At 38.1% G+C, this 24013-nt stretch overlaps 1 protein-coding gene across 5 annotated transcripts in view; it reads right to left on the bottom strand.

The window, feature by feature from the left end:
- LOC103658685 (phosphatidylcholine translocator ABCB4) overlaps positions 1-24013 on the bottom strand; it is a 181232-nt gene that overhangs the window by 135624 nt on the left and 21595 nt on the right. For 4 of the 5 annotated variants that reach the window (XM_040644303.1, XM_040644300.1, XM_040644301.1 and 1 more), the window contains exons 5-8: positions 17151-17202; positions 14951-15142; positions 14371-14542; positions 5746-5870 (exon numbers count right to left, since the gene is read on the bottom strand). In XM_040644303.1, the coding sequence (XP_040500237.1) occupies positions 5746-5870; positions 14371-14542; positions 14951-15142; positions 17151-17202 (541 nt within the window). The remainder of the gene's footprint in view (positions 1-5745; positions 5871-14370; positions 14543-14950; positions 15143-17150; positions 17203-24013) is intronic. The other variant, XM_008686202.2, reaches the window with a different exon arrangement.

The following is a 24013-nucleotide window of genomic DNA, read 5'->3' as shown; positions in this document are numbered from 1 at the left end:
CAGTTGAAAGCCTGCCAAATAAAACTCGCATGACTACTATACCCACCAAAGACCAAATTTAAACAGAACTTTAGAGTGATACAATAGTAACACACTATTAGAGTTTCTCTCTGCAAAAATGTGTATCCCTAACTTGTCAGTTACAATACTAGAGCAAAAAAATTATTTTTGAGTAATGTGTTTCAATGGTTGATCTATTTCTCACTTTTTGAGTTGACCTGAGACAAAAGGTATTACTAGGCATCAACAATACATAATTACAAATAAGGAACTTTAATGCATATGACTCACACCTTTACTGTTACTTTCTTTACATCAGTTCTTGCTTACCGAGATTAATGCAGAACTCACTTCACTGATATGTTGTTGTACCATGCTGCCAGAGGAAACATTTTCAGAGCAAGAAGCAACAAGGAAGAAAATCATTTAGATACAAGAAAAGATAAATGAAAAAAGGAAAAGCATAAGGAGGAAGGAGACATCAACAATACTACTTTTACAAAGGCTTTTTGATTTATGTTTTGATAAAAATACCACACTACAAAACCACATATTAAAATCACCTACTCATTAAAAGCATTAGTATAAGATTGGTAATTAAAGTCACAGTTCCTAAAATGGATTAAAGATACATAACAAAAACACTGATGTTTAAAAAAATTCTTTTTAAATATTATGAAAATATTTATCAGTGACACAACCAACCACTTACAAGAGCAAGAAACAATTTTAGTTAAGCAGAGAAATCAATACTAAGCAGTAAGACATACACAAGAGAGAAAAATATCATTTTAAAACTAAGGAGAATAAAACTATTCTTATACTACGGAACTGAATTCATTCTAAATTCTGGTTAAATTTCCATTCTAAGAGAGCCAGCTTCCTCCTGCATCTGTTAATTGGAAGAGAAAGTCCGACTAAGATCTTAATTACTTGTCCAAGCAAAAGCAGAGAAAGGAAGGGAAAGAACTAAAAAGAAAACTGAAGGATTATATTTGGCCTAAGAATAGTTTTAGCAACCCTACTTCCAAATTACATTTGAAATCTAGGTACTGTCTCCCCTCTCCTGCCTGCAGTCCACATCAGGGCACCATAAACCTTTCACCCGGGACTTACAACAACAGCCTTTCTACCAGTCTCCCTGCCTCCAATCTTTAACTGCTCTCCTCCATGTATCAAACCCATTATAGACAGAGAAATCATCTTAAAACATAATGTGGGTACTCATTCCTTCGTTTAAGACCCTCAACTGCTTTTCTGTGCCCTTGGAGTCAAATCCTAACTCCTCCATAGCTCCACCATCTTCAACACCCTTTCGTCTCCATCTCCCCTCACTCAACAGAGCTCCAGGCATACAAGCCTTACAGTAATTTCTAGAACATACCAAAGTTTGCCACCTCAGGAAATCTGGAAGACTCTTCTATCCCTCCCCCCACCAGTGTAGGCTTTTCATCATCCTTCAAGTCTCAGCCTAGATGAAACTTTCTCAAAGAGGGCTCCCCTGACTGCCATGGTTAAAGTAAAACTTCCCTCCTCACCTTCATCAGCACACTACTTGTTTCTTTCATAGCACGTTTTAAAAGCTGAAATTTCATTAATTTCTTCAGTAATTTCTTTCTTATCTTCCTTTCTACTTTCCTCCCTTCCCTTTATCTCCACTTTATTCTTTGGACTAAGGATCCTAAAAGGGAAAAGTTCTTCTATTTCCAATTAACTATTGAAAACCCAGAGTGTAGCACAGCACGTGTGGAAAGAAAACAAGACCAGCATGTTGTAGTCCTGAGTCTACTCTTGATTTAAAGGCAAAACTAATTTTCAGTTCGCTAGGAGAGAATCTTTTCAAAGACACATCCCAATAACAAATATCTTTTGAAGAAATGATGTCACACATAAAATGAACCTCTGAATATAGTTGTGTGTGCCCATTTGCTTATTCTCATAATAAAAATTTGATCCCCATCTTTTTTTAAGATTTTATTTATTCATTTGACAGAGAGACAGCCAGCGAGAGAGGGAACACAAGCAGGGGGAGTGGGAGAGGAAGAAGCAGGCTCCCAGCCGAGCAGGGAGCCCGATGTGGGGCTCGATCCCAGAACCCTGGGATCACGCCCTGAGCCGAAGGCAGACGCTTAAGGACTGAGCCACCCGGGTGCCCCTGATCCCCATCTTCTTTAGGAAAAAAATATAAAACTCAATTCCTTTAAACTTTTACTGAACTAAAATGATCGATTTATCTAAGTTCTGAAGACTGGCCTTAACTCCCACAATGTCTTTTCCCTCCTTACTAATGTTATATCCCATACAGAATTATAATTTGTATTGCTAATAATAATCCCTTTTTAAAAAATTATCAGTCATCAAATTTAGGATGTTATTAATTGGGAGAAGTTAGTGTTATTCTGTTATTTTATGTAGCATTAAGGAGTTTGGTAGGACACTCCATATACAGCTGGGACCCAAAGGACTACAGCCTCAGGATAATAAGCACACACCCCAGGGAGAGTGACAGCAGGGGAACTCGTGCGTCTCAACCCTGGCATCAAGTAAAGGGACGAAAAAACAACTCCCTGAGAATCTGAACCACAGACAATACTCATGCAGATCTGAAATATAAATTCACACCACTGTGTGGTTCAAAAACTCCTACACAAAGAATTTCATGTAAGGTGGTCTCAGGTTAATATCATCCCCAGTGAATGGTAGAAGCAAACACAAATCCTGCCTGTAAGAATCGACTTCAGTCCAGATCCACAATAATACTAAGATGGCACCGATTATAGGATTTATCTTAATTTCAGAACTATGAGAGAAAAATGTACATCTTAGAATTAATGAAATTTTATTTATTTTCTAATCATTCATTGCTGGTTTCACGGGATTCTTCTCTGAATTGTGATCAGATGCCCAGAGATCTCACTGAGCATTGTTAGTCTTCAGTCTACTGGAACTTCCGTGCATATGATCATATCATCTGTGAATAATGACAATTTTGCTTCTTGTTTTCCGACTCTTCTAGCTTTTCTTTTTCATTTTATTTTTATTTTTCTTACTCTTATTTATTTCATTGGTGTTATTATCCAGTACCAGTTCAACACTAAATAGAAATAATGCTAGCAGATACACCTGTTTCATTCATTATTTTAAGGAATGCTTTGCACATTGCACCATTAAGTATTATGTTTCCTTATGTATCTCTATATACTCTATATTAAGAAAACTAATTCTTACTCTTAGTTTTGAATTTTTGTCATAAATCATATGTAATTAATGCTTTTCCCCCATCCATCAATACAAAACATTTCTTCCTTTCAATCTGTTAATATGCTTAATTATATTAATAGATTTCCTAATGTTAAACCATCTTTGCACTGATGGGATAAAACTAATAAGTTCAAGATTTTTTTTTAATCTGATGGTATTCTTCACATGAATTTGTTTAGCTGATAATTTATGTAGACCCTCTGCATCTATGTTTTAGGTGAAACTGCTTTATAATTTTCCTTTCTCACATATCTGCCTGATTGTGGCTTCAAAGTTACACTGTCCTTATAAGGTGAATTCACAACTTTCTATGCATTTTTTTCTCATTCTCTGAAACAATTTCTATAAGATAGGGTTATCTCTTTCTTGAAGTTTTAGGAGAACTTGTCTGTAAAATTATCTGGACTCTGTGGGTTTTGCTGTGTATATAAGGGCAGAAGGAGATTTTTTAACTTTGGATTCAATTCCTTTGATGATTGGAGGTCTACTCAAGTTTTCTTCCTCCTAAGTGAAAGTTTTAGCCTATATTTTTCTAGAATATTGTCTATTTCATTTGAGTTTTAAATTCTGTTATAAAGCTGTACTTTTAAAAAATAAAGGGGTTTTTTTTGTCTGTAGCAATTCTTCCTTATTTATTCTTTGTTTAATTTCTGATTAAATTTGTAAAATACTTGGTTATTTGTCTTTTTGAAGAATGAGTTTATGGATTTGTCAAGCCTCCGCTTTCTTACACTGATTTTCTATTCAGTTAATTTTTGCTGTTTATTATTCCCTCCTTATACTTTTTGTACTCTGTGGCTCTTTTTCTAAGTTCTTAATTTGGATGCTTAGTTAATTAATTTTCAGCAATTTTTCATTTCTTCTACTGGGCACCCTAACGGTTGCACTGAACGAGGATTCACTTTTAATCTGAAATCCTCAGTTTGGGGGAGAGAGCACTCCCTCACTCACAGAGTTTTATAAATTCAGGCCCTAAGTGCACCAGAGGGTGAGGCCTGAGATTTTGGTTTCTTTAAGGAGATGCTTTCCCCCAGCTCAGAAACTAGGCAGAAGCAGAAGAGTTTGTCTCCCTGTGTTGGTGGACGTATTCTTTCTCTGGTCCACCTTTCCACTGAGAAAAACCAGAAAAGAATCTGAGTTCAAAACTTCATTCTCTGTTTGCTTAAACATTAACAATTCAGAGAAGACTTTTCTGAATCATCTCTCTAAATAGTACCCCCCTATGACTCTAAAAGAATATTTTATATCCCCAAATAATATTTACCCAACTGGTATATCAGATAGCTTGTTATTTGTGGTTGTCTTTACCTTTCTCCTCCCCTTGAAAGAATTTAACTTCCAAAAAGGAAGGGCTGTATTTGATTGGATGTTTGCCTGTTCATTAAGCAAGACTTCCCATTTCATTAGACATATTTTAAGGCAAAAGCAAAAAAATTGTGAGAGAACATAGTTATTACTCTCCTTTGAACTATGGTGCTCAGCCATCACAAATTTTCTCAGAGGACATCTTTGTGGGTATGAAATATATCAGATGAACAAAAGTATACTAAAAACGCACAGGTACAGTATAAAAAATAATTATGCAGCGAACACCCATGTCAGCACAACTGAGGTCAAGAAACAGAATACTGCCACAACCACAGAAGCCCCCCGCTATGTGTCTCACTCTTATTACCCACGTCTCATCTCCCCTGTAACTATCATTCTGACTCATCCAAATTTCCTTGTTTTCCTTATGGCTCTACCAACAACGTATAATGTTCCAAACAATATAGTTTAGTATTTCCTAAAATCCAAATACACATATATTCCTAACATTAAAATACTATAATATCAGATTATAACACATATTCAATAAAGTCTGTCACTGCTTAGAAATCTATGGATCTGATGAATATTATACATTGCAATAAATTTACCATCTATGCTCTCAGAAATCTACTAAAAGGGGACAGTTGTAAAAAATACTAAACGACACATAATAAAGATTTTGAAATTCTGTACAAATGTGCTTTTTAGTTATATTTTTATCTTCCAAATCATGGAGCATAACCCAACTGATGACGAACCTGGACAAGAGGGGAAACAAACCACAGATTAAAACGTATCCCTAGATCTTATCCAAAATACTCATTTAGTCTTAGAGAACAAAGAATTAACTTAATGGGGAAAAATTATCATCAGATATAAAAAATGTTTCAGCCTTAAGAAACTTTTTTATTGTCACTTCCCACCTAGGAGATTCTAGAAAATGTTTTGAATTAGCAGATGTAAGAAGAGTACAACTAAAACACAACTTTTCGAGAAAATTAGCTATGCTGTAGTATATCCAGGAAGCTATTTAAAAAAATACACACGCGCGCGCGCACACACACACACACACACACACACACACACCCTTATATTCAACACTGTCAATTTGAAGGCCATATAAGATGAAACAGAATTTAAAATTACTAGCAACATAAAATAAAAAACTCAAACCTTTCAAGTTCTTTCTTTTGTCCTCCAAAGGCAATCACAGTTCTGATTGCTGCTAAGACCTCTTCAGCTACTGCTCCAGCTTTTGCATATGCCAAGAGTTCTTTATCAGTAAATGAAGATAGTATCTGTTTAAAAATGCAATTTCAGATCATTTAAAATTTTTTAAAAAGTTAGTTTTATCTTTTGAAAAATAAAAATATATACACCAATGATCCATGTATGCTAACGTACATATAGAATGAAGTCTGCCTTTCATTCGTCTTTGGTTGTGATGTTCTGTTTTTAAGTACATATATTCACGCTGTTAACGTGCTTCTTTGTTGGACTGAGATGGTATACAATAAGTTAAAATTTTTATTTTCTCACCAACTACCTCATGGATCCTCATCTAAATAAATAAAACTAGGACTTTGGGGAGATCTTAAATTTCAGAAAAGGCGGTATATACTATAATCATAAACAAAATAAGAAAAAAAGGCATTAATCACATCACGGAAATACGGTGATGAGCTGAATAGAGCAATTGCTAATTGTGCTCTGGATCAGAAGTGTCAAGGTGGGAGACCAGAAAAATGCAGAGGACCAAGCACCATGTGGTGCATGGATTTCAAGAAGGTTTCCCCGGGGCCAGGGGAAGGAGAGTGCTCCCCTTTGCTAGTGCTCATGAGCAAAACTGTATACTCAGCCACCAGGGAGGTCTTTATTTTATGCATGCTCTTGGATCCTTCTGATTGGTTCCTGGGCATTTATTCTGTGGAACAGTACTGGGTGGATTATATACACAGGATCTCATTTACTCTTCTCAATTGCACAGTGAGGTAGGTATTATTTTCCCCACTTTACATATGAGGAAATGAAGGGGTGAAAAAGTTAAAGTAATTTGCTAATAAGTGAAACATCTAAGATTCAAGGCTAAGTCCATATGGCTGAAAAGCCTGAATTAACAAACAGGAAGGAGAGTGAACTTCTCTCTATCTGCAACCAGGCACTGACACATGACCTGGGCTCCTGGAGGGCCCTATTGTGAAAATGGGATCAACTAGCACAGGCAAAGGACTATGTTACTATTTGTACCTGGAATGGGTATGTAGTCAGCCACTGAAGGGTACATGCAAGTGATTAATAATAAAGTTCTAATTAAACAGTATTACACTCTTTCAATAAGTAATTTAGAAGCATTTGCGGACTCATTTCTACAAGTAGTATCAGTAAAAAGCTCAAAGTTGTTTTGATTTTAACAGTGCACTTCTTCTTTTGCTGCGTGTGAATGTAAAAGGAGCTGTGAGAGATTTAATAATGAAACTGATGCTGTTAACAAATGCGAGACTGCTCTAGTGTGAGGAAACTGTGGTTACCCTGATTGACTTAGGAGCCTGTTTTGCAGAAGTTGACAGACCACTGGTAAGACTAGCTGAGATAAGAGCAAATCGGGGGCGCAAAAGGGATCAAGAGTGGAAAAAAAAGGAACCTCTTTGATGACGCACCCCACACTCCTCCCACCTCCACCCCCGTCCTTCTTATGCTGACATTTAATGAACATGTGTCCCATGAGAAGGCATGATTTCTGAATGCACAAGCTTGGAAAGGAGGACACTTGCCTTTTCCCCTAGATCCAATCAGCTCATTCCATTCAACCTACATACCCTGAGACATCTTAACCCCTTGTCCTTAAATATACCCCATGGCAACTCTTCAGGGAGGCAGATTTGAGAAATTTTCTCGCACCTCCTTGTTTGGCGTTCTGTAATAAAACCCTTTCTCTCTGCCACAAAAGCGTTGTCAGCGTTTGGCGTGCAGCACAGCAGGCAACAGACCCTTGTCCAGTAACAAGAATGGGTGGGTGAAGGCAAGTGAACATCTATTAACCATGTTCTGTGTGCAGACACGGTGCTGCACGTACCTGTCTTCTTTGCTACCCAAGCAATAACCCATTTACGCACTAGACCTTCCTGACACCTCAAAGCAACTAAAAGGAAGCAGAATTTGTCACCCCAAATGTGCCCCTTTGGCATATTATCTTCTTGGCCTGAAGGTTTAGATCTGTTTTATTTTAGGGTTTGTTCCAATATGCCTTCCACCCTCCTCTCTTTCTCCTCTTCCTTTGAGACTCCAGTGGTGACGAATGTTGGCATTTCTGTTATTGCTCCACCGCTCCCTGAAGCTCTTTCCATTTTCTCTCCATTTCAGAGTTAAGTGAATTCCCCTTGTTCTCTCCCTGGGTGCAGATTCTCTTCTGTCACCTCCACTCAGGGAGGCTGAGCCCAGCCACCATGACCCCGAGTTTCGCTGTTGTATCCTTCCGTTTTCTCCTTTCATTTCATCCTGTTTTTAGACCTTTGACTTCATTGCTGAGATTACCTATTTTTTCCTTTTATTTCGAGAGAATTTGTAATTGATTAATGAAGCATTTTTATGGTGGCTGTTTCAAAATCCATGTTCAATAATTCTAACATTTGATTTATCTCAGTGTTAGTGTCACAGTTCATTGTTTTTTTGTTTTGTTTTGTTTTGTTTTGTTTTGTTTCTCATTCAGGGTGTGATTTTCTTGGTTCTTGGTATGGCAAGTGACTTTTTATTGTACCTTGGACATTCTGTCTGGTATGCTAGGAGAATGGGTCCTATTTAATTTTAGCAAGTCGTTACTTTGTGTGGGCTTAGCCTGAAATCCCTGGCCTACTTTTGTGAGCTGTGGTTCCAGTGGCAGTTTTAGGAGAATGGGTCCTATTTAATTTTAGCAAGTCGTTACTTTGTGTGGGCTTAGCCTGAAATCCCTGGCCTACTTTTGTGAGCTGTGGTTCCAGGGGCAGCTGGGCTTAGCCTGAAATCCCTGGCCTACTTTTGTGAGCTGTGGTTCCAGTGGCAGTTTCCTATTCATTTTCTATTCTCTGTGCATTATTTTGGCTAGAATGGTTTATCTAGAGCTGCCAGTACTCCTGATGGCCTCTCTTTCTGCCACGCGAGGGAGTGAAAGTGGATTCTACAAGGTCAGACTACCAGCTGTCTCTCAGGGGAGGCAGCATGTGGTGGTTTTCCCTGCCTGTGCCCTCTAGCTGCCCCAGTGCCTCTAGGTGCAAGATGATAGTCACCAGCATACTGGTCTAAAGCTGCTTACTGGACAAGGACGCTTGCTGTGACAGGGTCGCTTCCTGTTCTTTCTTCTTGCCCCTGTTACAGAGAAGAGCCTTGGGCTCACAGGGACAAAGAAGCTTCCCAGGCTGGACCCCACTTCTTTTTTTAACAAGGCTGCTAACCAGAGAACTTATGAAATTAGTTTGAAATCATACCAAAACTTTAAGGCAGAGTGAGGATTAAAACTTGGGTCTCCAGCAATAAGCCTGCAGCTTCATTTATTAAATAAATAGTATTTGAAGCAATGCATAGTTATTAAAAGATTAACTTTCGGTCTGTTTTCCTAACTTAACTAGAACAGACATCAATACATATTAAACAGTTCTTCAATAAATACTGACATGAAGAGTTTGCCACCTGACTTGCCTGATGTTCTCGTAAACAGAAAAATCAATTAACACACACGATTTTTGCCAAGTATTTCAGCTGACTAATAGAGAAATGCATTTTAACCACCACGAATATCATTTACACACTCTTTCTCTCAGCAACAAATTAACAGAGTCCTCAGAACCTCAATTTCTTCCTGTGCTAAATAAGGTAATACCTACACTTCAGAAGGATAATATATACTTTCCTGATATAGTAGATGCTCAGTAAATGGTAGTTATTGTTTGTAATATCAAAATAATATCCATCTTACAGGGTAATATTTTAAAACTTCTTAATATTCACCATCTGATTTATTTTGTGTTAGGCTTGACTTTGGTTGGCCCCCCAGTACCTTTTATGCTTTTGCCAAATGAATTTGTAGTGCTTTCTCTAAGTTGTGGTGAACCCAAGAGAAATTACAAACTGACCCAGTCTCTACCACCACGCATTCTTACATCGAATCAGTTTAAAATGAACACCACACCCAACCTTGACAGGGAAAATAAGTTTTACAAGATCATCAGAGGCCTGTGTGCAGAGGCAGGAAGGGCCATTAATACTGTTTTGCCTTCATGATTGGGAGAAAAAACTGCAGGCTTGGATTTACATGCATCGGGGCTAGACAGTGTCTATTTTCTGAAAACTATTTTCATACCAATGGATTTAAATATATAAAACATTAGAGCACCATTTATAACACTGGCACAACTGCTAAATCAATATACAAATTAAACAAAACCTAAAAAACATTAAAATCAATAATGTTAGCTGAATGGGACATATGTGTTATTCAGTGAACTTGAATCTCTGTGAATATAGAATTGTCTACAAAGTACACAGCTCCTGAAGAGCTGAGCATGCCTTGGGGCCCCTGAGTGGCTCAGTCAGTTAAACGTCTGCCTTTGGCTCAGGTCATGATCCCAGCATCCTGGAATTAAGCCCTGTGTGGGACTCCCTGCTCAGTGGGGAACCTGCTTCTCCCTCTCCTTCTGCCCCCTCCCCCTGCTTGTTCTCTCTCTTTCCCTGCTCAGTGAGGAACCTGCTTCTCCCTCTCCTTCTGCCCCCCTCCCCTGCTTGTTCTCTCTCTCACTTGGGCTCTCTCTCTCAAGTAAATAAATAAAATCTTTTTTTAAACAAAGAGTTGAGTATACCCTTAAATGAAGTCAGTGGATGAGATGTGAGAGCTACTTCTTTCTAGCTCATCCCTTTCTCAAATAACCACACGGCCCAGGAGAGCATGGAGTCCTGGCAGAGGTAGGACTTAGTAAGGTTACAGCCATTTATTCCCACTGATTTTGAACCAATGATTTAAAACCAAGTATTGAGGTGCTCCTACAGCTTCAGGACAATTTGGACCACATCCTCAGGGAGGACCTCACAGACCTGACCAGCTGAGGATGGGGCTTTGCTGCAGTTTTCCTGGACATTTACCTGAGTAGCTTATTTTAACAAATAAACCAAAACCTAGCTAAAGGTCCAAACAGCCCCCACTGTGAGCAAGGAGGAACTCTGCAGAGGACTGACCTATGGGAAAGTGCAGCCAAAACACACGAGCAGAGAATACACAGCATATACCACAAACACCTCCTGAAGCACCAGGATCTGGACAGCGTGCGACCCCTTCTTAATATAGCATTACTCTCAGGAACAGGAAATCTACAAAATGACAAGATGGAAAAATTCTCCCCAAAAGAAAGATCAAGAAGAAATCAGAGTCAGAGATTTTTCTCAAAACAGATATAAGCAATATATCTGAACAAGAATTTAGAACAACAGTTGTAAGAATACTAGCCGGACTTGAAAGAAGCAAAGAAGACACCAGAGAAACCCTGACTGCAGATATAAAAGACCTAAAAACTAGTCAGGCCAAAATTTAAAAATGCTATAACAAAGATTAGAGCAGAAACAAATGATACAGAAATTAAAAAAAAAAAAAAAAAGAACAGATCAATGAAATGAGGAGTTGGTTCTTTGAAAGAATTAACAAAATTGATAAACCCCTAGTTAGACTATCAAAAAGAAAAGAGAAAGGACAAGCAAATAAAATCACAAATGAAAGAGGAGAGATCACAACCAACACTGCAGAAATACAAACAATCATAACAGAACATTACAAGCATCTATATGCCAACAAATTGGGCAATCTGGAAGAAATGGAAAAATTCCTAGAAACACATCAACTACCAAAACTGAAACAGGAAGAAACAGAAAACCTGAACAGACCCATAACCAGCAAAGAAACTGAAGCAGTCATCAAAAGTCTCCCAACCAACAAGAGGCCAGGGCCTGAGGGCTTCCCAGGGGAATTCCACCAAACATTTAAAGAAGAGTTAATACCCATCCTTCTGAAACTGTTCCAAAATAATAGAAATGGAAGGAAAACTTCCAAACTCATTCTATGAGGCCAGCATTACCTTGATTCCAAATCAAAGATCCCACTAAAAAGAATTACAGACCAATATCCCTGATGAACATGGATACGAGGATTCTCAACAAGATATTAGCTAATCGAATTCAACAGTACACTGAAAGAATTATTCACCACAATCAAGTGGGATTTATTCCTGGGCTTCGGGATGGTTCATTATCCACAAATCAATCAATATGACACACCACATTAATGAAAGTAAGGATCCTTTCAATAGATGTAGAAAACACATTTAACAAAATACAGCATCCTTTCTTGATAAAAACCCTCTTGATAAAAAGTAGGGATAGAAGAACATACCTTGACATCATAAAGGCTGAGTATGACAGACCCACAGGTAATATCATCCTCAATGGGGAAAAACAGAGAGTTTTCCCCTAAGGTCAGGAACATGACAGGGATATCCACTCTCTCCACTATTGTTCAACACAGTACTGGAAGTCCTAGTCTTAGCAATCAGACAGCAAAAAGAAATAAAAGGCATCCAAATTGGCAAGGAAGAAGTCAAACTTTCACTATTTTCAGATGACATGACACTCTATGTAGAAAACCCAAAAGACTCCACCAAAAAATTACTAGAATTGATACACAAATTCAGCAAAGTTGCAGGATATAAAATCACCATACAGAAATCTGTTGCATGTCTATACACAAATAGTGAAATAGTAGAAAGAGAAATCAAGGAATTAATCCCATTTACAATTGCACAAAAAAACCCTAAGATACCTAGGAATAAACCTAACCAAAGAGGTAAAATATCTGTATACTGAAAACTACAGAACACTTATGAAAGAAATTGAAGAAGACACAAAGAAATGGAAAAACATTCCATGCTCATGGATTGGAAAAACAAATATTGTTATAGTGTCTATACTACCCAAAGCAATCTATACACTGAATACAATCCTGATTAAAATACCAAAATACCACCAGCATTTTTCACAGAACTAGAACAAACAATCCTAAAATTGTATGGAACCAGAAAAGACCCTGAGTAGCCAAAGGAATGTTGAAAAAGAAAAGCAAAGCAGGAGGCATTGTAATCCCAGACTTCAAGCTGTATCACAAAGCTGTAATCATCAAGACAGTATGGTACTGGCACAAAAAACTGACACATGAATCAATGGAACAGAACAGAGAACCCAGAAAGGACCCTCATCTCAATGGTCAAGTAATCCTCAACAAAGCAAGAAAGAATATCCAAAGGAAAAAAGACAGTCTCTTCAACAAATAATGTTGGGAAAATTGGACAGCCACATGCAGAAGAATGAAACTGGACCATTTTCTTACAGCATTCACAAAAATAGACTCAAAATGGATGAAAGACCTAAATGTGAGACAGGAATCCATCATAATCCTTGAGGAGAACACAGGCAGCAACCTCTTTGACCTCTGCCGCAGCACTTCTTATTAGACATGTCTCCAGAGGCAGGGGAAACAAAAGCAAAAATGAAGTACTGGGATTTCATCAAGATAAAAAGCTTCTGCGCAGTGAAGGAAACAATCAACAGAACTAAAAGGCAACCAACAGAATGGGAGAAGACATGTACAAATGACATACTAGATAAAGGGCTAGTATCCAGAATCTAAAAGAACTCATGAAAATCAACAACCAAAAAATAAAAAATCCAGTTAAGAGATGGGCAGAAGACATGAACAGGCATCCTTCCAAAGAAGACACACAAATGGCTAAAAGACACATGAAAAAACACTCAGCATCACTCAGCATCAGGGAAATACAAATCAAAACCATGAGATACCACTAGTCAGAATGGCTAAAATTAACAACTGAGGGAACAACAGACGTTGGCGAGGATGAGGAAAAAGGGGAAAACTTTTGCACTGTTGGTGGGAATGCAAACTGGTGTGGTGATTCTGGAAAGCAGTATGGAGGTTCCTCAAAAAGTTAAAAATAGAAATACCCTACAACCCAGCAACTGCACTACTAGGTATATATCCAAAGGGTACAAAAATACTGATTTGAAGGGGCATATGCACCCCAATGTTTATAGCAGCACTATCAACAATAGTCTTAATTATAAAGAACCCAAATGTCCATCTACTGATGAATATATAAAGAAGAACTGGTGCGTTTGTGTGTATTATATATATATATATATAAAATACATGCATACACATAATACATACTGGAATATTACTTGACCGTCAAAAAGAATGAAATCTTACCATTTGTAAAGACATGGATCGAGCTACAGTGTATTATGCTAAGTGAAATAAGTCAGTCAGAGAAAAACAAATATATGATTTCACTCATATATGGAATTTAAGAAACAAAATAAATGAACATAGAGGAAGGGAAGGAAAAAGAAAAACAGTGAGGGAGACAAATCATAAGAGACTTAACTATAGAGAACAAACTGAGGGTTGTTGGAGGGGAGGTGGGTGGGAGATGGGCTAAATGGGTGATGGGCATTAAGGAGGGCACTTGTGATGAGTACTGGGTGTTATGTGTAAGAGATGAGTCACTATATTCTACTCCTGAAGCCAATACTACACTACATGTTAACTAACTTGAATTTAAATAAAAAAATAAATAATAAAATAAAATAAAATAAAACCAAGTATTAAGTATAGAATCTGGGCCATCGTGTGATATAAAAACAGTCTTCCACCGTTGGGGGCGGCAGTAAGGTGGAGACAGTATAAAGTCTGGATTTACAACATGCTTTACCCACCTTTGCCCAGATAGCAGCTGACAGTCCAAGAACAGGACTGATGGCCAAAATCACAAGGGTTAGCTTCCAACCACGTGTAAATCCCACTATAAAACCGATGAAAAATGTTGCTATTGACTGAAAGAACATTCCAATTTTGTCACCAATTCCTTCATTGATTTTGGAGACATCACTAAAAGAATAGACAGTGTTAAAAATAAACATGAGAATTGTGAATATAGAACTGAATCCATTTAGCTGTTGTGTTCTGAGTATGGGGCAATTAGTTTACATCTAGGATTTTGCTCAGAAACTTCCTCAGAAAATATCACATTGTTGCTCTCCCGCACCTCTCTCAGGGGACTTGCTGAGTCTGGCAGTTCTCCCTCATTCATTGCTGGTCATGCAAGTCCCCTCATGCCCCAGCAGGGTAACAGGAACCAAATGATCTATAAGACATGGTTGCTGTTCAGAAGAAATTCAGTCTCATAATTACTTCTGAGGTATGCACTAAATATCTCTGAAGAGATCTGATGACATCTCTTTTCATTTAAATAAGAATAAGAACCGTGTCTGTTTAAATGTAAAACCAGGTACTTACTCCGTGAGCCGGGTGTTAAGCTCTCCCACATCATGCACGTCAAACCAGCCGATCTCCTGTCTCATAATAGCGTGAAAAAACTGTTTCCTAATTTTGAGTATCTGTCTTCCAGCTGCCAGGCACCAGAAGGAAACCTGGATGTAAGCAGCAACTAGCACTCCAGCCCCAATCCCACTGTAATAATAGGCATACCTGCAAAGCAACGAGAACACTCCACAGACGCAGTTTTCTGATTCCCCGCAGCTTTCCCCGACAGACCACTCATACTTATGTCTTCAGTCATGTGGCTACCTTGCCACCCTTAACAAATTAGAAGAGGCGGTGGCAAGCAGAATTGGTGGTTGGCACCCAACTACGTTTACACCAATAGAGTGGGATGATTAGCAGTATGGCTTCTGCTTTGGCTCAAATCCCAGCTCTTCAATTAACTGCTGTATAATCCTGGGCAAGCTGCTTAACCTTTCTAAAGCTCAGTTTTCTAACTTCTTATCTGCAGTGAGATGCAGATAAGACTAGCAAGGCAGCGTGCATAACATGCACTTAGGCCAGTGCCGGGCACCGAGCAAGCTTCAGAGCATATGCCAGTTACTGTGAAAGACTCGTGTGTGCCTTGAAGCATCACAGCACCAAATGAGACCTACTGCTGTATTCCTGTCCACTTATATTGCCTCGGGATCAGTGATGAGCACTTTGAGGTGTTTCTGCACATTGGAGAATAGAAAGAAGTGACAGAACTTGTCAGAAAGTGGAACCAAGAGCTGGAAATGGTCCCTTGGCCTTTGAGGCTATGAATCTGGCAGAACACAGATGCCAAATAAAAAGTATTTTTACATCATCTGCCCGACTAGCCTTCGTGAGTTACCCTAACATGCCTAATGAATCAAATAGCATGCCTTCCAGTTTAAACTTGAACAACAGAAAACTTGACCATCTTCTAAAACCTGAGTCTTGATCATCTAGAAATAGTGAATTTATGTTTCTTTGCTCTGAGTCTTTATATTAAAAAAAAAAAAAAAAGCAAACAAGTCTTGTGCCTTACTAAGTGAATTCATTCTTAGGTTAGAGACAAACATGCTAAAATGAAATATGGGATTCCAATATTCCCATTTTTACAAGTTCTCTACTTGCTACCTTCCAATAAAAAGGCTGGTATGAGCCATGCAGAAGCTATAAAAATGATTATGTAATAACCAGAGAGTCATGGGTATTACTGTTCACAACATGGTGTTCAACCCAGCAGGCATCTTGGTAAACACACCTTCCCCAAGCTATTCCTTGTGATTACAATGAATTTATCTGGGATGATGTAATGAAAATACTAAACTTTAGTTAATAGATAACTCAGTAATTAATTATTATACAAGTGCTAATGATACAACAAGAAATAGCTCTAAATAAACCCTACTTAACAAGTAGAATGAGGAGTTAATGTATTCTAAACCATCAGTCCACATTAATTCAAACAAAATATATTTATATTTAAACATTTGTAAGATGATTACAAGATACTGTTTCATTTTCCTCAATATAAAAAAAATGCCTCTCCATAAGAATATTTGCTTCTCATCTTTCAAAATATGATCAAGCATCTCTATTTTCTTCAAACCTAACAGATCATATACAGGATAACGTGGAACTATTACCTTCTGATTAACCAACTTGTACCTTTGGACATCTCTTTTAAGCTGTCCTGGGGAGCAAACTTCAAGATATATAAATCATTAACAAAAACTTCCCAGGGTGAGTAAAGGTCAGAGGGACTATATTTATTCTGGGATGTTTTGTTTCATTGTTTAGAATTTGATGCTGTGTTAAAGAAAAAAAATGTGTTGACTGGTCTCATCATATCATGACTAAAAAATCCAGAAGGAAGCTAATAATTGCAAAGCTATTGTAAATATGTGATTCTTAATTTAACTACATTTTAAAAAGCCACTTTGAATTCTTCTAACTTCCTGTTATGATATTCTATATTTACAATGCATATATAAATCTAATCTAGGCTTAATTTTAATTTGAGTACAGCTCAGGCAGCAAATTCTTTACTTAAAAAATAAAAAAATTTACATTGTATCCTAGAAAACTAACAATGGCATTGTTCTTTAAAGCCTGATTCTTTATTATGCTAATGCAAAATTTTAAACAATGCTACAACTGGATACAGAAAATCTTAACAATAGTAAGGAAAACGTCTAATTACGTGGTCATTTCCTCCTCCAGAAGGTGGATGAAAGTTGCATTGTTCGTAATACCTAGATCGCCACAAAACAAACATATACCATTATGTCTCTTTGTTCTCCATTAAAAATAAGCATATAAAAATGAATCAAACTTGTGTCACTTTACAATTTATGCAAAAATAGGTCAAACTGATGTTTTAACTATGTGTAAGAATTATGGCATCCATTCAAATTCGTAACTGTTGGCCACGTGCAACCACACACACTTAATTCAGTGAAGCTTATTTGCAAGAAGAAACCCACATTTATTAAGAAGCAGTGTGTCAGCTGGAATATTGGTGTCCATGAATTAAAATATTTTATGCAATATCACTCTAAGATGACATAGAGAAAACTCTTTTCTAGGGCCTCAATCCTGCTGATTAAATGTCAGTGCATGCTCGACACTAAAGCACTTAGCATTTAAAATCTAACACTGCATTTTTCCAGTTTTCATTTTCATTTAAAAAATATAAAACACAAAAGTTTATGTAACAAGCACTACTGAGCTCATCATGCAGTATTAGCAAATGTTGACATTTTTAGACAAGGTGCATGAAAACTTCAACACTGCCCACCCAACACACACACACACATACACACATACATACATACACACACAATATTTTGGTGTGTATTTTTTCAGTTTCTTTCTGTATGTATGTCTATTCACACGTAAATACACATACATGTTGGTTTTTTTAAAAAAATCACAGCCCACAATCAGCAGCCAATTTTCTGTCAATGTGTGTATAAATGTGTATCATCCTTTTTTCAAAGTTACATCTATTTCAGTTGTTTCCAATGTTTTACTGTTACAGGCAATGCTGCATTTAAAAACATACCCACACACGTATACCATATAGGAATGTATGGCATATATTTTTATAGGATAAACTATCATAATCAAGATTGCTGGCTCAGGGGGGAAGCACACTTTAAATCCTACTGTCATTTCAAAAGTTAGGTCATAATATGAGAGGGCTTCATTCAGCTGAGTCTCATTTTGACAGGCATGGGAAAGGGGAGGAAAAGTTTTTCTGGCAAAGGGAGCAATGTGGACAAAAGTCCATGGCATGTCTGGAAAGGGAACAAGCCACTTTGGCTGGGGTGTGGGTGTGTTGTGTGAATGGGAGAATGTGGGTATGTGACCGGAAAGATCATCCGGGCCCCATAGGTAAAGCATATAAAACTAGTAGTCACTCAGCGGTTTGAGCAGAAGAGGACGTGATTAGAGGTAGGGTTTAGGATGACACAGCACACCTGCTAGCAACGCATCAGATTAACCGGACTAGAGAGACCGAGCGATGTGAGCTACCGCGATGCGGTAAGCACAGAGGGTCTAAATGAGAACAGAAAAGAAGGAAAGGACCCATAAGATTCAGAGAAGGAGAAGTTACAGGTTCTAGCAACTGCTGAAACAATCAAGACTTCAAGTCTAAGCATCTGGAGCGTGGTGGTGTCACGGTGGGAAATAAATTAGAAAAAAAAAAAGAGCAGGTCTGGTTAGATGTAAGAGGATTACTGGTTCAGTGTTGAAGATTTCTATTCTGTGGTATTTGGAACATTCAACTGAAGGTGTCCAATAACTATTTAGACCATAGCACTCCAGTTCTGGAGAGAGTTCTGATCTGAATGATTTAGGAGTCACGTGCTGGAGGCCATAGCTAAATTCAGGAAAGAAAAAAGCCATCTCTCCTTACCTGTGCGGACAGGGTGGTGGGTAAGAAGAAGAGCGTGAGCAAGCACAGAACCCTGGGGGAATTTACATTTAGGGGTAATACAGAATGAATGTAAGGAAGTAACAAAAAGATGCAGAGACGGCGGCGTAAAGCACGTAGCAGAGAACTTGATTGCTCCGTATCACTTTTGGCAAGGCAATAATACGTGTGTCCAGACTGATTTTTTAAATCAGTTAGGAGATTGCTTCTGCTCTGTATTTTCAAGGATAAAATAATAAATAGCTAGCTGGGTGAGGATTTTTCTCCACATGAGTCTTATAAGATCCCTCATTAGGGATTTTCAATGTCATCTATCAAGCCAGGAAAGGTTCTAATTGGTATTAATTGTTGCTAGTGTGTATTACTACCAAAGCAAGACAAATTTTCAAAGCTAACTTAACATCTGTTTTCTATTCATCATTGCTACTACCAGTTTTCTCAATTCTAGAGGTAAGGAACCAAGAGAATTTAAATAAATGTTCTTAGGTAATGGTGGCTTCTAGGTCTATAGTCACTTTAGACTGTTTGAAAAGTAAGAAATGATGTTAAAGGTCAAAATTGACTCCTTTATGTTCTCGTACAATACACATATATAAATGCACACACATGTGTGTACAATACCGTACAATAAATTCATGTGTGTATATATATTTCTCTACATGTATGTGTGTGTATATACACACAGATTCAGTCATCAGACTCTAACTTTAGTACAAAGTGCATTTTACTTATGATTCAGTAATGTCAAACTGTACCAGTGAGAATAACAACAGAGCATGCAAATCATCTGACAGAGATAATCTCTACTGACCAATGAAATAAAAATATTACATTCTTTGGACTCCCTCCAACCAACTTTTCTTTTCCTCCAATCAATTCTTATGAATTAAAAGCTCTCTGGCCCAGAGATTTTTTTCCTGCTTCTATGAGCTTCTCACAAAATGCTCATCCTTAGGTATGTCTTCACAAGATCAAAACTTTTTTTAAAAAGATTTATTTTGGAGAGAGCGAGTGAGCATGAGCGTGAGTGGAGGGACAGGCAGAGGGAGAGAATCTTCAAGCAGACTCCCCACTCCGCACAGAGCCTGACATGGGGCTGGATCCCATGATCCCAAGATCATAACCCAAGCCAAAACCAAGAGTTGGACGCTCAATTGACTGAGCCACCTAGGTGCCCCCACAAAATCAAAACTTTTCAAGCTGAAATGACCTGACAAATCATACAGTACAGTGACTTTTTACTTGTATGGATCTCAAGGGTTACTGCCCAAAGCAATATTTATAAAGTAGAAAGTTTAAATAGTATCTAAAAGTTAATACTGTTTTTCAGTGGGAAACGTCAGAAACTCTCTATATAACAAATGTGTGCGTGTGTGTCTGTGCGTGGGTGTACACACACCTAACAATATCAACCAAATAACGAGTACAGAAAAACATTTAAGTGCACCTTTTGTTTTAATAAAATACTTGCTTAGACTCTTGACCACTTTCTCCTCCTCTGGCTTCTAGAACCTCCTCCTGGTTCCTCCACTACTGTGATCCTTTTTAGTGTCATTCACTGGCTCCTCATGTTCTCCCTCTCCCTACAAGCTGGGGTTTCCCAGAACTCCATGCGCACTCCCAGGGTGACCTCAACCACTTCCACAGCATTAGGGATTCCCATATCTGGGCTGGAGCTATTCAAATCCTCTCCTTCCTCAGGGTCAGTGCTCTGGTTCAGGGCCCCATCATCCCTTACCTCTACACTACTAAGAGCTCCTAACTGGTTTTTCTACTCAGTCAGGTCTTCACTCTGTCATCTGATTTTATGTTTGCAAACAAAAATGTAATCATACTGGGGCACCTGGGTGGCTCAGTCGGTTAAGTGTCTGACTCTTGGTTTGAGCTCAGATCATGATCTCAGGGTTGTGAGACTGAGCCCCGCATTAGGCTCCACATTAGGCATGGAGTCTGCTTAAGATGCTCTCCCTCCCTCTCCATCTGTTGCTACCCCCTCATGCGCTCTCTCTCTCTCGGATATATATATATATATATCTTCCATTAATAGCCTTCAATGACAGTCGCTGCATCACAGATGAAGTCCAAGGTCCATAACATGTCATATTAGCACCTTTTCAATCTTGAAAATATATTCCTGACAGGATAACATTTTTGAAAGGTCAATGAATGATTGTTACAAACATTTTCTTTACCCCCACAGCTTTCTTATTTCAGTACTAGGGCATTATGCAGTCACTGTCTGGAGGGAGGTCTGCTGTACCATAAAAAAAAAAAAAAAAATAGTGCCCAAATTTTTTCTTGGTTTCTGTGCTCCTGAAGCCTTTGCCCTTGGGGACTGGAGAGTATACAGAGCATGACAACATATGTTGATTAAATGTCATGAGGTTGAGCTCCACCCTTTTAGATTAAAGATTATCTTCCACATACTGAGAAGAGATTCAGTAGAGAAGTGATGACAGCTTTCTTCCTCCAAGCTTTTATTCATTTTCCTCTCTCTACCTGGAATGCCTTTTACCACATTTTTTTCTTCTGATAACGATCCCTCCTCCATGAATAAGTTCAAATATGACCTCTTCTCAAATGGCCTACCTTTAGTAGAGTGCCTCATCTTGTCACAGAACTCCAGAGTAACTGACACAGGATTCAATCTACTAAGTCAATGCTCGAAGTATGGTGAAGTACCGATAGAAGGATCGATATCTATCTCCTCCTCCCACTCCCACTGGCGTGAGCCCCTGCAGAACTGGACTTAGTTATCTTTGTCTCCTCCGTACACAGCCTGCTCTAACTGCTGTAACCTAGCCCGTCCCAAAGGTTTACAAGTGGTTTCACAGGGCCACCACACATGTAGACCATGGCTCAAAATATTCCATCCAATCATTCTATTTTGTATATAAGTGTCTCATATAAAATTAATAAGAGATACACTGAACCAGTACCTTACTACCCAAGCAAGACTTCAAAGAAACCTCAGCTGAACAGCGCCCACCACCATGACTAAAGACTCCATACCATTCAGGGATCACATTACATTGCATTTTTATCTGATCTGAATATCTCAATATGTTTAATAATTTTACCTACTGAACACTTACGAACAGTATGAATAAAAAGTATGAGACATAAATACATCTGTGATTTCCTAAGTGGTAAAAGGAGATTGTATTATAAGGGTGATTTTCAGACCATCTTCCACAGAGTCTTCACGTTAGACACTATTTCAGACACCGGGGACACAACCTAGCACAAGAAAGCCATTTTGTTCTAATCTTGTTGGATTTCTGTGCAAGCAGGAAATGCTTTTACTTTCAGGCCCAAACCTCATGTGACAGGGCACCACTGCTGAAATTTCTAAGATAGCTTTTCCCAGGAACTTCCTCTTTTCCCCCCTAGGCCTTTCTTCCCATTTGACAAGCTGTAATAAACAAGTAATCCAATAAATCAACAAGATAATTTCTCAGTAATAAATCTTGAGGCAAGTGGCAACACTTTATAGTGACTTTCAAGTGGGTTGGGGACAAAAGGTCTTTCTGAGGGAGAAGTGAATGGTAAGAAGCCCTTACAGAGAGATGGGCAGTTTCTGCAACACTCCAAGCCAGGAAGGAGATGGGAGTGCTCAGAGAATGGAGACAAGGCTTTTATTAGGTTCATCCCATTTCTTAAGTATCTAAAATAGGTCAATTATTATCTGTGTATCATTTTTTATGCTGTCTTTATTATATGTTGTAGAGATGACATCTTAGCTAATCTACTTTTTGGCTTGAAAAAGCATTCTCCTAATAATCGCCAAAAAAAAAAAAAATCTGGCTACATTATACTACTATTCTAGAAAAAGTAGCCATATCTTAACTGTTAATACAAACTTTAAAAACCGCCACATCAAACAGTGTACTTCCAAATATGTTGTCAATATTGGATACTCAATTTTCCAGAAATTTACCTCTAAGAATTTTTCTAGTGAAATGGTTAGGGGCAGAGGAAAGCCATGAGCAAACGCAAGAAAACAGATCCATTATGGAAATTTTTATGAAATAACTTAGAATTCAAATATTATCTATCATTCTATTTTGGAGCATACCCAACACCGGCCTTGAGGGCACACATGGCAATGTCTTCGTTGCGTACATCAAAGTCTTGAAACACACATTCGAGATCTGTCCATGATTTACACACTCACAGTTTAAGCAGCAAAATACAGATATTATTTTGAGAATAATTTTACAGATAGTCTTCCTGTTCCTCATGAGTTTTAGAGCAGGGGGATGGAAATGATAAATATCATGATAAACATGAAAATAAGCTCTTTCCACTCTTCCCCTTTTTGTCTGAATTATGAAATTGTACTAGATTTTGAGTGACTCACATTTTCTCCACTCCTCAGCCCACGATGTGGTAGGAGACTAAACAGAACCAACCATAATACAGTTATAGAGAAAGAGAAAAAGTCATCAGTGTGGATGTACCATAAATGGAAACATTAGAGACAATAAATAATCAAGTGCTTATTGAAAGAATATCTCTGGCTGATAACCACCACAAGACATGGAAAATATCCTCTGTATCCCTTAATTTCTGAATCAGCTTGTCATCTTCAGTGTCTTCCTTTCTGGGTGTCCTTCTGTTTCCTTCAGTGTGTGGGCTTGGGACCAGTCTGCCTGAGCTTGAATCCTCATTACCAACTCTATGACCAGAGGCAATTTAAATCTACTCAACTCTCTGGACCTCTTTCCTAATCTGTCAAGAATAAGGAGTCAATACATGTAATGTACTAAGAACAGCACCCAGCACATCTTAAATGCTCAACAAACATTAGCTTTTGTTATTGCAAACGACTGAGTCTTTTCTCAAGGCTTAAGGCTCCCACTCTCTATTTTTCTCTACCTCTTATCCCAGGAGGCTTAACATCCCTTCCACTCAAATATTGCCAACTCCTAGTCCTTTTCTGTAGGCCAAGATTCAGTCTTATTTCTTCAACTGCCTGGCTGTCATTTACACTTGTACCCAACCTGTCACCTTCAACATATGTCTAAAATCACAATCGTCTTTATCTGGGCTCATTTCCAGAGAGCTGTCAGTCTTAAGAGGAGGATGAGAACTCACAGAATACCAACAGAAAATCAGCA

The sequence above is a fragment of the Ursus maritimus genome, unplaced genomic scaffold (assembly GCF_017311325.1).
Source record: "Ursus maritimus isolate PB19 unplaced genomic scaffold, ASM1731132v1 scaffold_3, whole genome shotgun sequence".
Lineage (NCBI taxonomy): Eukaryota > Metazoa > Chordata > Mammalia > Carnivora > Ursidae > Ursus > Ursus maritimus.
Note: the sequence above shows the minus strand (reverse complement) of the source record. Positions and strands in the feature narration are given on the sequence as shown.